The sequence below is a fragment of the Rhinolophus hipposideros genome, assembly GCF_964194185.1.
Source record: "Rhinolophus hipposideros genome assembly, chromosome: 18".
Classification (NCBI taxonomy): domain Eukaryota; kingdom Metazoa; phylum Chordata; class Mammalia; order Chiroptera; family Rhinolophidae; genus Rhinolophus; species Rhinolophus hipposideros.
Genome location: NC_138064.1, coordinates 42,731,821 through 42,748,850, shown reverse-complemented (window position 1 = coordinate 42,748,850; position 17,030 = coordinate 42,731,821). Strand labels below are relative to the sequence as shown.

The following is a 17,030-nucleotide window of genomic DNA, read 5'->3' as shown; positions in this document are numbered from 1 at the left end:
CCATCATAAACTATTGTTGGCTAGAAGAAAATAATTTACAATTATTATTCTATTCTAAATTTATATTCTTATATATAAATGTTGACATTATCAATGACCTTGTAATTCCTAATAGATTACTACTTTGTAATTCACACTCACTATATTAGAGTCATTTTATAAAGAAATTTGACAACTGATTAAAATGATTTCCTTGTTTAATTCTATTATTTATGTATTAAATAAATATTGCATATTGAAAGCTCTCTTATAGTTTAATAGCAATTTCCTTGTTGATCTTAAAGCTTTACTTAGGCATATCCAAGACACAGTCACTATTATACTATGTCTCCAGGGCAGCAACAAAGAATGTGCACTGTTACCTTTCTGTGGACTCCCTAACAATGGGTTTAGAGAAATCAAAATTAGGCCATATTTCCACTAAATTGTGGGTCATTGGAAACATGGCTCATTTCAATGGGGTGTTGGAGAATAATTCCTCTGTGGAATGAGTAGATATTTGGAGGCAAGGAACTGTATATAGCCAAGCTAGGTAACTCTTCTAAAAGTGTTATGAAGAATAACAGAAATGGAGTGGTTACTAAAGGGGAAAGTGGGGTCAAGGGGAGTACTTCAAAAGTCGTGTAAGTCATATGAGGCAATGTGAATGATCTGGGGGTGGAGAAAGAGAGAGAGAGAGACAGAGAGAGAGAGAGAGAGAGAGAGAGAGAGAGAGAGAGAGAGAGAGAGAGAGAGATTGTCCCATGGAAATACCAGAGAGATTATCCCATGGAAATACCAGAGAGATAGGTACCCAAAGCATAACTGGAAGGGGTGGCCTTAGATAGAAGCAGGGGCACTTCTGGACTTGGAAAGAAGTCAGGCTGTTTAGTACTGATGCAGGCAGGTTTGTTCTAGGAGTCTGAGATAATTTTAAAATCTAGGTACAAAAGTAACTGTTTGAGATATCACAGTTCAGAGTGAGAAGAGATGGAAACGGTAGAGATTTGAGAAAGCAGGAAAGCTCTGAAATTGTCATTATTGAAACTGGTAAAGTGAATTTATTGGGTGTGGCTGCATTGAGCCACCTACCATCTGTAAGTGTGGTTATTAATCTGAAGTAAATTCAGAATCCACACTTGTGTTATTTTCAACAGAAACATACTGCTGCTTAAGTGCAATCAGAGAGCAGATGATAGTTGGATTTAATCAGGACTGTTTTTTTTTTGTTGCCTTTGTTGTTGTTGTTGTTGTTGTTGTTGCTGTTTTCCTAAGTGAATTTGAAGGAGGCTGGTGGATAAAGGAGTTAAGTTTTTGCAAGTAGAGCAATAATGTTGAACAATGGATTCAAGCCAGATAAGAGAGAAGTGACACATGACAGAAGTAACAGATAAAGAAAAATTAGTAGAGTCACCAGCATGGAGGATTTAGGATAAATAAATAAAATATCTAAAATTTTGGATTAAGTCATATAATAATAAGAGTTGGATATTTGTCATCTAGATTTTCTGAATTGTTACAATTATTGATGATGACAAGGTCCTCAGGGTGACCATGCAAGTGGTTATCTGGAATAGAATGAAGGACAAGACTAGGGCCAGAGGATTCAGGAGCACTTATCAAGTGTGATATTGGTGGATCATTTTTGTGGAGGTTCAGTATGCCATGAAATATGCCAAGAAAAGTGGTGGAAATAAACCCTTTGAACCAGAAAATAAGGTATTGATGAATTTGAGGATAATAATAACAGTAATTCCTGTTAAATTTTAGTGATATGTATCTCAAAGAGAGCAATTTGTGAAGAAGGAAGGAAACATGGTAGAAAGGGAATAAATTGGAAATAAGTCACTTAGTCCACCTCTAGGTTGTCAGATATTGGGATGTGTGCAATAATAACCTCTGCAGCTGTGTTACTTGAGGGAAAATATCCATTCGTGCAAAAAGGTGAAAGGAATAGCATGGTGGGAGAAACTGACAAATATATATTTTAGTAAAGTGTCATAAATGTTTTGAAGAAGTATATGTAGGTTTCTATAGTTGCATCTAACTTTGACTACATGGTGGGATTGGAGAGGGTGGGATTAAGAATGTGTGTCCAGTTCTGAAGTATCAGAAAGGCAAAGAAGAAGGAAAAGCCAGTCCAGGTGGACCCAAAGCTTGTGAAAACACTTGGTGTTTGCATACCATGCACAATCTCAACACTTTCATCCTCTTTCCCACTGTTCTCCATCTATATAAAGACACATATTCTTCATGTCAACCCCAGTGGTGATTCTACAATGTTTCCTCTGACTGGTCTAGCTCAGAAGAAATTTGCTGAATTCCTTTGGAACTTATTGTATGCATGGTGCATGTTGGCAGGAATTAATAAACTAGCATACATTATTCTACAGTATTTTACGTATATCTTTTTCTAACTAGAATATGGATTCTTGACGACTGAAGGCCATACTTTGTACTTCTTTAAGTTCTTTCAGTTTGGTATTAACTGGAAAATACCTTACCTATCCAAAGACATTGAGCCAAATATAGTTTTACATAAAAATTAGTTCTGTAATTCAGTAAAATATTGAGCATTGGCTTTAATATTTAACTCCATTTTGAAATAAAATATAGCTAAATGAATACTGTAATAGAAAAAAACACTATAAGAGAATTTGCCATGTAGTATGTATTTGTTGAATATCTGAACGGTACAAGGATGAATGGGCATCAGAGCCATCCTTAGTCACACCTTCACCATATTACCTATGTTATCTCAACTATTTTTTTGCAGACATCAAAAGGGAAAAAAAGCAATAGAAATTTGAATGCCCCCTCATCAATACACACAATCTATATTTCTACAGAGACATCAGACTTAGAATATTTCTTCCTCATTACTGATGTTATCGATATCAATCACTTTAAGTTGAATGTTAGCTCTTTTCCCCCTCAATTTCCATTTCCACTTTCAACTTTTCAACTGATATGCATACATTATGTCATTTGTCTGTATGAGTTATCATTCATGCTAATTTATTTGCAAGTGCTTTTATTGTCTGGATGTTATAAAAAATGAAACAGTAATTATTGTGATACCTATAAAGTGATTTTTTTTTCTCTTTGTCCTTACCTGATGATTTCCAGGCAACAAGGTTGGCTTCGAGTTTGATTTTGGGTCACTATTCAATAAGCTTCCATGCCTATACAAAGCATTAAAGAAATAATGAAAATATTTGTTTAATCTTTAATACCAAACTATATTTTTGTGCATATATACATAAATAATAAGTGGTTCAATAATTTAATTTTATAAATAAGTAGGTAAATAAACACTACATAATGCTATATTTAAGTAGACCTTAAATTGGCCATTGATAACCTCTCACATCTAACAAATCATGATCATTTTATGTTCTTAAATTAGGTAGTTAAACAGACATTGAATATTGCCCTATTTAGATAGACTTTAAATTGGCCCTTGATACCCTCCCTTATATAACAAGTCACAATCATTTTACATTCTGAAGTACAGATTAATAAAATCATTTGTATTATCATTGATAATTTTAGTGACTATGTCTTCTAGATAGAGAAAATGAATCTTGATGCTGTTCTAAGACAAAAATTTATAAATTTCATTTTAGATTCTTGTAAAAGTTGTATTTATTATCATCCCTGTGGCATTTATGCTTCCTCATTGTGAAATAAACAAATTCACTTGAAAATGGTAATAACATACAGCTGGCAATAGAATAACATTAGTAGATCTTAATGTTCATATGTATTTCGGATTTTGCTCTGTGCTGTGTCCTTATGCTTGGAGTAGTATTAGATAATCAGTCAATATTGCTGAGTAAATATACAGCTACTTAACAAAGTTAATTTGATAAAGAGTTTAGAGGTGAAATTAAATCTTTGCCAATCAACATTTTATGGTGATAAACTTGAAATTTAGTGAAGTGTTAAGAACTCCAATCTTTTTATTTTCCAATTAAAGTTTATTGGGGTGAATTGTTAGTAAAGTTGCATAGATTTCAGGTGTACAATTCTGTATTACATCTGTCACGCAGGGGACCCTGCTCACTGCGCCATTTGTCGTGCAGGGTCTCAGCTCCCGCTCCCCGCCCAAGAACGCAGGACACGGTAAGGCCAAAAAGGAACACCCACGGAGACATAGGTAGGGAAGTCAAACCAATATATTCTCGCTGGCGGCTGGGCTGGAGACACAGAAAGCAGGATCTACATAATCTGCCTAACAGCAGTCCGCGCTTGCCAGCCACCATCTTCTTGCTAGCCCCCATTCCATTCCTGCTAGCGTAGCCACAGCCGTTATATTAGTGGCCAATGGCTTACGGGTTACAGCTGACGGCCAACTAGCCACAGCTGCTGGCATCTGATCACAGTTGATGGCCATTTACTACCCGAGCCAGCACCTTTCTATGTGAGGCCGAGAGCCTGGAAACTGTTTTTTGGGGGTTTTGTCCCCACAACATCATCTATAAATTCTATAGTGTGTTCAGCGCAGGGACCATGCTAATCCTCACTGTATCGTTCCAGTATATGTGCTGCCGAAGCGAGCACAAGCACTCCAATCTTAAAACCTAAAATTTATTTCTATAAAGTATCAAGATGGTTTCTACCTTGGTACCTGCCCAGGCTCCTTGGTAGTAAGAGTTGGTAGGAAATGCTGATGTTTGTGACAGTGTGGAAAGAACCTTGAACAGGAAGGAGCACTATAGATAAAAAATAAAAATAAATAAAAAACACAGAGAGAGTTTTACAAATAAACTGAGTGCTTATTTTTTTTATTAAAATTGTCAAAATTATCAAAATCAATTCTGGGCTTTAACATTAATCAAAGAGCATTAATAGTTAACAGGCACTACACACACACACACACACACACACACACACACAGACACTTGAATAATAAAGCTTCATCTAAACAAAATGCCAATGAATATTTCTGTTATATATGAAACTAAAAATAATATCTTTAAACCATTTTAATAAAATTTCCATAGGAAAATATCAGTTCCTTAGTTACTAAAGGTATTTCACATTACTATTTCTGAATTCAACAACTATGAGTATGGTAGTTTGCATTGAAATATGTGGGGAGAAGTTTCTAATTTAACAGATCCCATGTCGTAGCATTATAATTTCTACACACCCCTCTTGGTGATAGCACATCCAAACATCCCCTTCCATAATATATGATTTCATATCAGAAATCCCATTATAGAGAAGAATGGGAAATGGGTGCAGCACAGGCTTTTAAACTCACTTATTACACTGTCTTAGTTTACTATATTGTTCAGACAAATGTTTTTTTCTTTTTTCCCCCAATCTGTACCCCTTTTATTTCTTTGCTTAAGTGCTCTAGAAAAGATCTATGTTGAATTTTAATGGCATTGGCATCCATCCTTGTCTTGTTCCTGATCTTTTATATATTTTTTAAAGATTTTTATTAAAAATATAGCTAACATACAATATTATACTAATTTCAGGTGTATTCATAGTTATTCAACATTCATATACCTAATGAAGTCATCACCATGATAAGTTTAGCAACCATCTGACACCATACCACGCTATCACAATATTATTGACTATATTCCCTACGCTGTACATTACATCCCCGTGATTTATTTGTTTTATACCTGGAAATTTGGACCTCTTATTCCTATTCACCTTTCCCCCCTTGTTTAAAATTGTTCAATTGCAGTTGACGGTCAATATTATTTTGTATTAATTTTAGGTGTACAACATAGTGGTGAGACATTTATATAATTGAAGAACTGAACTCTATGAAAAGTGTAGTAACCACCTGCCACTATACATGATTATTACCATATTATTGATTATATTCTCTGTGCTTTACTTAACATCCACATGACTACCTTGTAACTACCAATTTGCATTTCTTAATCCTTTCACCTTTACACCCTACCCCCAACTACCTCCCATATCACCCCAACAATTCTAGATCCCATCTGATACCATATATAGTTATTACAATATTATTGACTATATTCCTTATGCTGTACTCTACATCCCATGACTACTGGGTAACAACCAATTTGTATTTCTTAATCTCTTCCCCTTTTATAACTTATACCCTGAACCCCTCATCTGGCAACTATCAAAATGTTTTCTATATCTATTAGTTTATTCCTGTTTTATTTGTTTGTTTTGTTCTTTATATTCCACATATAAGTGAAATCACATTGCATTTGTCTTTCTCTGTGTGATGTACTCCATTCAGCACAATACCCTCCAGGTCCATCCATGCCACTGCCGATGGCAATAACCCATTCCCTTCCATGGGCGAGCAATATTCCACTGGATATGTACCTCCTACTCTTTATGCATTCATCTACTGATGGACACCCAGACTGCCTCCACATCGCGATGACTGTAAACAATACTGCAATGAATATATGGATGCGTAAATGCCCTCAAAATAGTGTTTTGGGGTTTCTTCCAGTAAATACCCAGAAGTGGGATTGATTACTGGGTCCTCCTATGACTCTTGGTATAGCCTTTGTTTTAAAGTCTGTTTTGTCTGGTAGAAGTGTTTCTACCCCAGCTTTTTTGTTTTTCTTATTTCCATTTTCATGAAATATCTTTTTCCATCCATTTACTTTCCGTTTACGAGTGTCTTTCAATCTGAAGTGAGTCTCTTATAGGCAGCATATGTACGGGTCTTGTTTTCTTATGCATTCAATCCTCCTGTGTCTTTTGATTTAAACATTTAATCCATTCACATTGAAAGTAATTGTTTATATATATGTTTTATTATTTATAAGTTTTATCTTTTTGTCCCCATCTTAAAGAAGTCTGTCTAACGTTCCTTGTAATGTCGGTATAATGGTAATGAACTCTTTTAGCCTTTTCTTGTCTGGGGAGCTCTTTAACTATTCTTAGATTCTAACTGATAGCCTTGTTGGGTAGAGCAATCTTGTTGTAGGTCCTTGAGTTTCATCACTTGGAATATTTCCTGCCTCTCTCTTTTGGCCTGTGACTTTTCTGTTGGGAAATCACCTGATAGTCCTTTGGGAGCTAGCTCATGGGTTTCTAATTACCTTTCTCTTGCTGCTTTTAGAATGCTCTCTTTGTCTTTAATCTTTGCCATTTTAATTATGATGTGTCTTGGTGTGGCCTGTTTCGGTTCATCTTGTTTGAGACTCTGTGCTTCCTGGACTTGTATGTCTATTTCGTTTGCCAGGTTAAGACAGTTTTCAGTCATTATTTCTTTAAATAGGTTCTCAATCTCTTGCTCTCTCTCTTCTCCTCTGGTACCTCAATGATGTGAATGTTGATGTTATCCCAGAGGTCCCTTAACCTATTCTCATTTTTTTTTTATTCTTTTTTTCTTTTTGCTGGTAGGATTGGGTGTTTTCTGCTACCCTGTATTCCAAATTGCTGACTTGATCCTCTGCTTTATTTAGTCTGCTTGTGATTCCTTCTAGTGCATTCTTCATTTCAGTTATTGTGTTCTTCACCTTTGATGGATTCCTTTTTATGGTTTCTATGCCTTTTTATGCTTGCTATCTCTTTGTTGAAGTTCTCACTAAGTTCCTTGAACATCCTTATAACCACTGTTTTAAACTCTGTATCTGGAAGGTTGCTCACATCCATTTCCTTTAGTTATTTTTCTGGAGTTTTCTCCTTTTATTTGGGACATACCCCCTCCCCATTTTGTCTGTCTCTCTGTGTTTGTTTCTATGTATTAGGTAGATCTGCTATATCTCCCAGTCTTGGCTGGGTGCCCTTATGTAGTAGGTACCCTGTGGGGCCCTGACACAGTCTCACTGATCACCTGCTCCAGGAATGTCCCTTGTGTGGGTTGTGTTTGCCCTCCTATTATAGTTGAGCCTTGATTGCTATTGGCGTGTCAGTGGGTGGGATTGACCCTCAGGCTGATTGTGGGACTTGGCCACGTCCATAACTTAAGGGATGGTGCGCAGGGGTCTTATCCCACTGAGTGGGGGTTCACCCCAACAGATTCTGGTGCCTGTTGAGACTGCCCTTTGTGTGTGCTGCTTGTGGGGATAATTGGGTGGTGCTCCTCTGTGGTCTGAAGCCAACCTCCAAGTATGTTGGGACTGGGGCCTCTTGGGAGGGGTTCCAGTGCAGGGCCCAGGTTACTCACTGCCTGTGACCTGCCAGGGACTGCTTGGTAGAAGCCACTAAGCAATCCACAGTTATTTGCTGCCTGTGCTAAACCTGGAGTTGTATGCGAGAGGCCACGCTGTGAACCAGTACTGGGCCTGGGGCAGCTCTGCAAAAAGCCAGGAAAATTCAAGGCCTGCTACCACCTGCTGGCTCCCTTAAGGTTCATCAGCTGATAAAGCCTCACTTGTACGCGAGTTGGGAGAGTCAGTGTCTCAGGGAGTCACTAGAGTGGGAAGAGTTGTGGTCACCAGGTTAATGTAGATTCTGGTTTTGTACCAGTGCTGAGCTTGGCACTACTTAGCACATGTCTCAGAGTACACTGATGCCAGTTGCTGCCTGCCTAGGGCCCACAGACCCCAATAGTTTTCCAAGAAAGAGTGTAACACAGGCGGGGCTAGCTGCTTGGAAGAAGGTGCCTCAGGGATGGGGGAGTTGGGTAGGGCAGGTTCTCAGTGAGTCAGCAGGGTGAAGGGAATGGAGCTCACCATGCCAATCAGATTCAGGTTTGGCTGTTTGGGGGCGGGCTTAACACAAAAAAGATGGTGCCTGCCTGCCGGCTGCCTGCTACACAGAAGGAGGACTCCTGACAGGGAAAATGTTTACTGTCTTCCAGTCCTCACCCGATGCCACACACCTCAGTCTGCCCCCAGTATGCCTTCAACACCTGCCGAGTCACCGTTCCTCCACTGGAGTCCAAGGTGAGTGCCTGCGAACGAGTGAGTCTGTGTGCAGGCCTTTTAAGAGGGTTCCTGGGTTTCCCACAGCCTTCCATCCCACCTGGATGGTCAGAATCCCCTCTGTTTTTCACAGGCAGATGTTGTGGGTGCTCCTATTCCCAGTAACGGTACTGGAGCTGAGGAGGCTAGTGTGGTGCTGGGGTCCCTCACTCTTCCAGGGGAACCTCTGCGGCCGAGATATCCCTCCCAATGGTCAACTGCCACACACAGGTTTTGAAAACAAAAGAGTTTTTTTCTCAGATTAGTTGCTGTCTAAAATGTTTTGTATCTCTGCTCCTACCAGTCTCAAGGCGACCTGTTCTTTATATTTTTAATTATAAAACTTCTGTTCAGCTAGACTTTAGATGGTTCTCCAGGGTCATTGTTCTACAATTTAGTCTGTTCTATAATTTAATAATTTTAATGTGTTCACAGAAGGAACCAGGTACAGTGCTTATCTATTCTGTCATCTTGGATCTCCAGAAAAATGTTTTCTAGCTTGAACTATTTGATTGGTTGCTTAGGGAAAGAGCATTGCTTTTGGAACCAGAAGATTGTTGTTAACATCTATTTCCAAATCTAAAACAGTGAGGCTGCTATCTATTTCTCAGGTTTGTTGTGATTATTAGCAAGGATAAACATCTGTAAAGCATAAAAGTAGTAGATGCTCAATACATTTTTTTCTAATCTCTTCTCTCCTATTCCACCATCGCCTTTTAAAGGCATTCTTGATGGACTTCATGAGCAAAAAGCAAATTCAAATATAAGGAGAAATTCAAATCTTACTCTTTGAAGAGGCACCATGCAATAGCATAGAGACACATCGCAAAAAGAACTGCCGTTAGAGTCAGCACTGCAGGAATCCAGTTATCAGGGCTCCAATAATAAGAAATCTTTATTAAGACAGAAGTAGTAATCTGAAAAATATAATAAATATGTATTAAGTATTAATACCAGTTGACAAAAATATGAACAGTATAGTCTGAGTAGAGTGTTTTGAACATTTCACTTTATTTCTTCTTTTTATATTATTAAAATAAGATTATCATCTGATACTTATTTGAAGCATAAAAAGCACAGATACAGCAAATGACAAAGCATACTAAACTAACACCTCCTTCTGCAACCAAAACAACATGTCTTTCTTTAGAAGCAAGTGTCTTTGTTCACAATATTGCCTCTGGCCAGAATCCTGTTTCCTGTCACCATGGTAAATTCCTGGTGAACACGTGGTCGCTAATCAGTGTTATCCTCCATAGTTGATTTTGCAAGAAGTCTGGCTGCTCAGCAGAAATTACCCCATCTCCTTTTTCATATTTCTACTGTAATATCCAGAGTAGTTTACCACAATTATTTCCTTTAGTTGTGATTCTTCTACTGGCAATTAAACTTCTATTAAACAAAGACCATTGAAATATGGTTCATCTGTAGAGATATGGATTCTATGGAGTTCTTGGCACCAAGGAGGTATCGATGGATGTCTGAATGAATCAACAAGTTATTTACAGAGCAAAGTATTATTAAAAAAAAAAAAAGGTTGTTGTCCTTTCTAGTTCCCTATCATAAAAGCATAAAAGGGTTTTTTTCTCTGATAAGTTCCTGTCTAAAATATTATCATTTAAGAAGAAGCTAGTAATATGAAGTTTAATGTAGTTTAATTTCCCTGACTAAGAAATGTTATATTCCCAGCAGATGGCAGCATAGAATAGGATAAGTTTAGGGATACTTAGGCATTAAAGGTGCCATTTAAGGTAACATTAAATCATGGAGCTAGATTCACAGAAATGAAAAAGGGATATTTTGCAAATAAGTATCAATCTTCAGAGGTAGTAACAGAAATAGCACTCCATATGATTCAGTGAACAGAATCCTGATTACCTTGTTGAATATTGGTAGTTATTGCGATTAAGTATTAAACATTTTCTTTTACACTACAACAACCTGGGCATGTCTGGACAAAGAAAGATCAAGAAATCAGCAGTGTCAGATGAAATACGATGATGTCATTTTCTTAAATATATAATATCTTTCCAAATGATAAATAGACCAAAAGGATAACAATTTGGTTATGTCATTTAATCACCTAGCTCTATTTTCAGCTTCTTAAGATCATGTATCTCTACCAAACGCATTTGGGAAGAACACCATTATATATATATATACACACACACATACATATGCATATACATATGCATATGCATATACATACACATACACATATACATATACATATACATATACATATACATATACATATATATATAGAGAGAGAGAGAGAGATTGAGCGAGAGAGAGAGAGAGAGACCAGGCCTAACCACATTAAGTTAGCTAGCTAACTTTTTCTTTCTCTTTCTTTACTTTTTTCTTTCTCTCAACAAATATTTATTGAACACCTACTGTATCTCAAAAAGTGTATATCAGAATCGCTGTATAAAGGAAATATGAAACCTTAAAACTGAAAAGGGTAGGAGCAGCATTTATTTAATAGCCACTATGTGCATGATTGATGCTAAGCCTTTTATTAATAGCTGTATTATTTAAGTTTCCCCTTATGCGAGTCCTAAAAGAAAGGTGCTCACTGTTTCCAGTTTCCCAAGGAGAACTGAGTGAGGCCCAGGAGGTTCTTTTGTATGTTACTTAAAGTTCCACAGTTCCTAATTGGCAGAACTGGTGTTCACATAGAGATTTGTGTGTTTCTAAACATCATGCTCTTTCCAGTAGACAATGTTACCTCCCAAGAAAATGAGAATATTATCAGAATTTTGAGAAAAAATATCAATTCCTTTATCATCTAAACAGCATTATAATTTTTTTATGACAGTTCAACTGTATTGATCCAATTTAAGGTGTTGGAAAATTGTGTAGAGGTTAGATGAAAGAATCATCCTTACTTCTTGTACTTGATTTGCCTGACACAGGAATGTAGATGTTGCAGTTTCTTTAGCCTGTCTTTTTTCCCTTCTTTTTTTGTGCACACACACACCAAAAAATATCTAAAGCTTTTATTTAAAAAGTGCATCTATTTTTTTTCATATTTCAAGGTCTAAGGCAAGTTGAGATATTACTTTTCTTCAGGAATTATGTGAAAAGAACAAACTTTTTGTACAGGGATTAAATATAATATTAATGACTTGTATTTACATAACACATTTATTACAAGAGCTTTCATGTCTCTTGTTTCATTTGATCCTTTGTATAATACATCCAGCTATTTTAATCTCTTTAGTAATCCATGTACACTGAGTAAATATTTAAATATGTATCATTTGCACGATTTTCTCTCTCAATTATATACTCTGTCAACTGGTGATTCAAAACAATTTTTAAAAATTGGGGGTTAGCATTTGATACTCTCAGGGCTTCTATAGCCTACTACATTATCACCTTATGTTTTAATTGTAACTTTTTGGAGTCCCCAAAACATAATAATCATGAGGTCCAGGACATTCACTCTTGCCTTCCTTCTCGCAATAGCAACCTAACTGTTACTCTCCTTTTCTCCTCTTCCCAATTCTATCTTCCACTCTGTTGGTAGAGTTTATTCATTTACACATCCCAGGAATCTAAATTGACTTTGTATTATCTATAAAACAAAGTCCAAAATCTATAGCGTTGACTCTAGACTGATATCAATCTACTTAATATCTACCTTTCTGGGCTGACCTGTGGCCAAGCCTCCTCACAGGCTCTTGACACACTTGGTTTTTTCTTCTTTCAAGAACAGACCATGTACTCTTACACCTATATTCATCAATTTCCACTATTTCTAAATGTTTTTGCTTCTTGTTCTATGCATCAAAGGCCTACATAAAATTCAAATGTCTCTTCTTGGAAGTTCTCATATTCTCCAACCCAGAATCTGATATTGTTTGTATTATGATACACTTGTTTCCTCTTCCTTTACAGTACTTGTCATAATTTGATTAATTTGAATAAATCTATATGCAGATTGTGACTTATAAGTCATTTCATAATATGACCCCTGCCAATCTCTTCACTTTATTTCATTCTTTTTAACTCACCACACTGGTCAGAATATTGCTCAAACCTCAACCATTTCTATAGTTTTTTTTCCAGTCTTCTTTGTTGTACCACTTAGTAAGTCTGTGACTTTAGGAAAATTATTTAAACCCCTGGAATCTCAGTTTCGTCCTTTGTAATGTGGACAAAAGTAATTGAAACTTGGAATTTGATTGACTCACATAACGGTTTTATTTAACCACATGAAAATTTAATGTATAGGTTTATAAACATAAATTCCATGTGTAGCTTGGGAATTTTATTACTATATTAATGGAATTGTTTTCTCATAAGAAAAATTATTAAAATTTGATTTGATAACCGCATCCTAAAATTCCTGGTTATCATTCTAGATCATGTACCATGTTTCCCCGAAAATAAGACCTAGCCAGACAATCAGCTCTAATGCATCTTTTGAAGTAAAAATTAATATAACACCCAGTCCTATTTTACTGTAATATAAGATTGGAATAATATAATATAATATAATATAATATAATATAGTAAATATAACATAACATAATACTGGGTCTTATATTAATTTTTGCTCCAAAAGATGCATGAGAGCTGATTGTCCAGCTAGGTCTTATTTTCAGGGAAACAGGGTATATATTATCCTGTGAAATAATCTCTTTTTATAGTTAAACTTTAAATATAACTTGAAAGTTTTTTTAGTGCTTACTGGCTTCCTTAAGCAGAAACCATGAAGATACTTACAGCTGAACAATTAAGCAGTTACTCCTCTCTGGAATGAGCATGATAAATGGTTAAGGACTGACAGAACACTGGACTATGTATGTCATCAGAAATTTATCTCACCATTAGGTAAATCACCAGTGAAAACAAAAGAATTTCCCCTCTGTTATTTGGTCATGTACTAAGCCTCTTACAGATCTTTACAGTTAATTTGGTTTGATTCATAACCTTAATTATTTAACTTGTTATATATTACAAAAAGACAATAATATACCTGCTGTCATGAAATCTTTCCTCGTTAGGTATTTGGGTCATAACAGATGTGCAAGGCTATCTCCTAGCAGCGTACAATCTACATATTCCTGCTGACTTTCAAATTATTTCAATCAATTCTCATTGAAGAAAAAATTTTAACAGTTTGCCAATAAGAAATTCTGATTCACATTTATATGATAGTTTCTTCTCGTGCTCAAATACTTGTCTCAAATACTTCAAGTCAAATATAGACCCAATTTCTATAGAAAATAAATACTTTTTAGTGTAAATAAAACATTGAAAATTTAAGTAGAAATGCAGGTTTTCCCCATTTGCCAAAAGCATACTCTAAAAATTAATATCATTAAATATATTTTTAAAATATTAGTATTTTAAAGAAAACATGAAAATTTTATTTTTCTTAATGGGAATTGCCAGTGAGAAGTAGGTAGAGGGGGAAAAATAATTTTCCTTCTACCCTTCTAGATTCTTGGCTGAGACGCACTTCTCCCTCTAACCATTAAAAGATTAACAGGGAAACAAACAGACTTTTACTAACACATATGACTCCTGTATATATGGGAGAGACCTAGAAAAACTACGTGACTCTTTAAAATGGTCCAAGCCACCACTTTAAATACCTTCCCCAGCTAAAGACAAGATATTGGGGTGAGGGAGCCAGTTATTGGAGGCTATCAGAAAAACACAATAATCAAGGGTAAAGTTGTTATAATCAGCCTAAAATAATCCTTAAGCCAAAAAGGAATATTTTGTGGTGGTAAATTCTATGACCATTCAATAAGTTCGATAACCATATCAGCCATGACTTATGACTAATATTTTCAAACTATTCTGTTTTCAATTGATAAACATTTATAAAATAACTAATACAATGCTGCTACTTATTAATCAGCTCCTCTGTTCTGGGCATACTAAGAGAGGTTTCTGAAGTAGCCTTTAATAATCTTCATTGACAGATTAGAAACTGAGGCTCAGAAGTAGTAAATAACAGTCCAAATTCACAGATATATGAGTGGAAGACCTGGGATTCAAAGTTCTGTTTTATTCCCAGGGCTACACTCTTTCTGTTACATAACTTGTGCTGCAGAATACTTATTATCTATGTAAAAACTTTTGTCAGAATCTATGTGAAATTATATCAATATCGTTTCTTTCATTGAAAAATTTCAAATGAAAACTTTACTTCCTCTTCATTGGCAGGCCTGGTCATACTATGAATGAATCAGTAAGGTGGAAATTTAAAAAGTAATGCTGTCAAAGTGTTTTAAGACCATTAAGTTATTGTTATAAAATTAACATTTTTATCTTTTACTATGATATTATTCCTAGAGTTTCTTATTCATTCTCATATCTGAGATGCTAATTAATTAGTATACATTGTACAATAGAGAATAAATGCAAAAATTATTTAAAAGTATAAAAACAAAAGTTTAAAGTGATGAATTGCCCAACTGTGATTTTCCTAAAATGAAGTACAGGGCCATTAGCAAAACAGACATTATTAGGAAAGCAAAATAAATCAATAAACAAACAAATAGATAGATAGATAGATAGATAGATAGATAGATAGATAGATAGATAAATAAATAAATAAATAAATTTCCTAAGTCCCTTTAAAACAACGATTTGTCTTACTTTAATTACTCATTTATTACTTTTGAAGACCGTGAGACTTTCTTTATATTTTGAGAAATATTAAATATACTGTTGTTTTCTAGTTTTTGAATAACTTTTTAAAATAAACCAACTATACTAATAAAAAGCTCCAGAGGAAGTTATATCATAAAATGAAGAAGCATTGAATCTAACATCAGTGTACTTAAATGTGCAAATATGTAAAATATCATCGGGTAAAAATTCGTGATCAAAGTCATGAAGCTGAATATTGCTTTTTATATTTGAATATTTGACAAGCCTTTTTTTTAAAGTTTGACTCTTCTTGCGTAAGGAAACTCAGACATAATAGACGGTTATATATTTTTTTCAAAATACAGAAGGTCCCAGAACTTTGAGGACTTCCATGTAGGATTTTCCGTATTTATGACCAAACAATCTTATCTTTTTACTAAGTATAGGGGAGTGTTTATTTTTTTTTTTTTTTTTTTTTTATTTTTTATTTTTTATTTTTTTTTATTTTTTTTTTTATTTTTTTTATTAATTAATTTATTTATTAGTTTCAGGTGTACAAAACAAGGTAATACTTAGACGTTCATCATTTATATCCCTCATACTGTGAACCCCCCTCCCCCCATCCACTATCCCTCCGACCTCACACTGAACCATCACATTATATATATAAAATTATAGTTGGCATTCATTAATGTTTAGCTTCTGATGTACAATGCCATGATCAGGTATCCACAGTATCCCTGAGGTGGTCTCCCAAATAGGACGCATGTCCATCGGATACCCAACAAAATCTTTACAACATTATAGAATACCTTCCCCAAATTAATTTTCAAAAGAAAAACCCTGAGGCCATCTTGTGGTTACCAGCTGCTTCCAAATCCCTTTACCTTTCCCCTTATCCCCAACCCCCTCCCACACACCCATCTAACCACTCTCGGTTTTTTCTCTGCGTCCCCAAAACTGACTCTGATTAGTTCATTCACATAGTCTTTTCTTTAGATTCCATATATAAGTGAGATCATATGGTACTTGTCTTTCTCTTTCTGACTTATTTCACTTAACATAATGTTCTCTAGATCCATCCATGTTGCTGCAAATGATAAGATTTCTTTCTTCTTTATGGCTGCGTAATACTCCATTGTATAAATGTACCACAGCTTCTTAATCCAGTCATCTACCGATGGGCATTTTGGTTGTTTCCATATCTTGGCTATTGTGTAAAGTGCTGCAATAAACATAGGAGTGCATACAGATTTTTGAATTGGAGTTTTGGATTTCTCCGGGTAGATGCCTAGTATAGGGGAGTGTTTATTAATAAGAGTGTTATTTCTTAAAGCATATAAGCCAGCAATCAAGAGACTAATGTAAGTAATTTTCTCTTTTTAATGAGGTAAGACACTATATCCCTTAAAAATAAACCCTAGCTCTTCTGCTGAGTAGCTCAGGAAGACTTAGTCAGGTACTAGAATGGTCAAATAGAATTAGAAAAAGAAAACATATATCATTTGTCTAAGATGTAATTTGCTTATGAAGTAGCAGAGTTATGCC

General features: G+C 35.4%; 1 protein-coding gene across 1 annotated transcript in view; it reads right to left on the bottom strand.

Moving 5' to 3' along the window:
- Nucleotides 1–9,643: 9,643 nt before the first annotated feature.
- The window catches only part of LOC308510431 (cadherin-related family member 4-like), a gene marked incomplete at both ends in the record, with an annotated part of 118,807 nt that continues 111,420 nt past the window's right edge, over nt 9,644–17,030 (bottom strand). The window contains one exon of the mRNA XM_081079717.1: nt 9,644–9,778. Within this exon, the coding sequence (XP_080935843.1) occupies nt 9,644–9,778 (135 nt within the window). The remainder of the gene's footprint in view (nt 9,779–17,030) is intronic.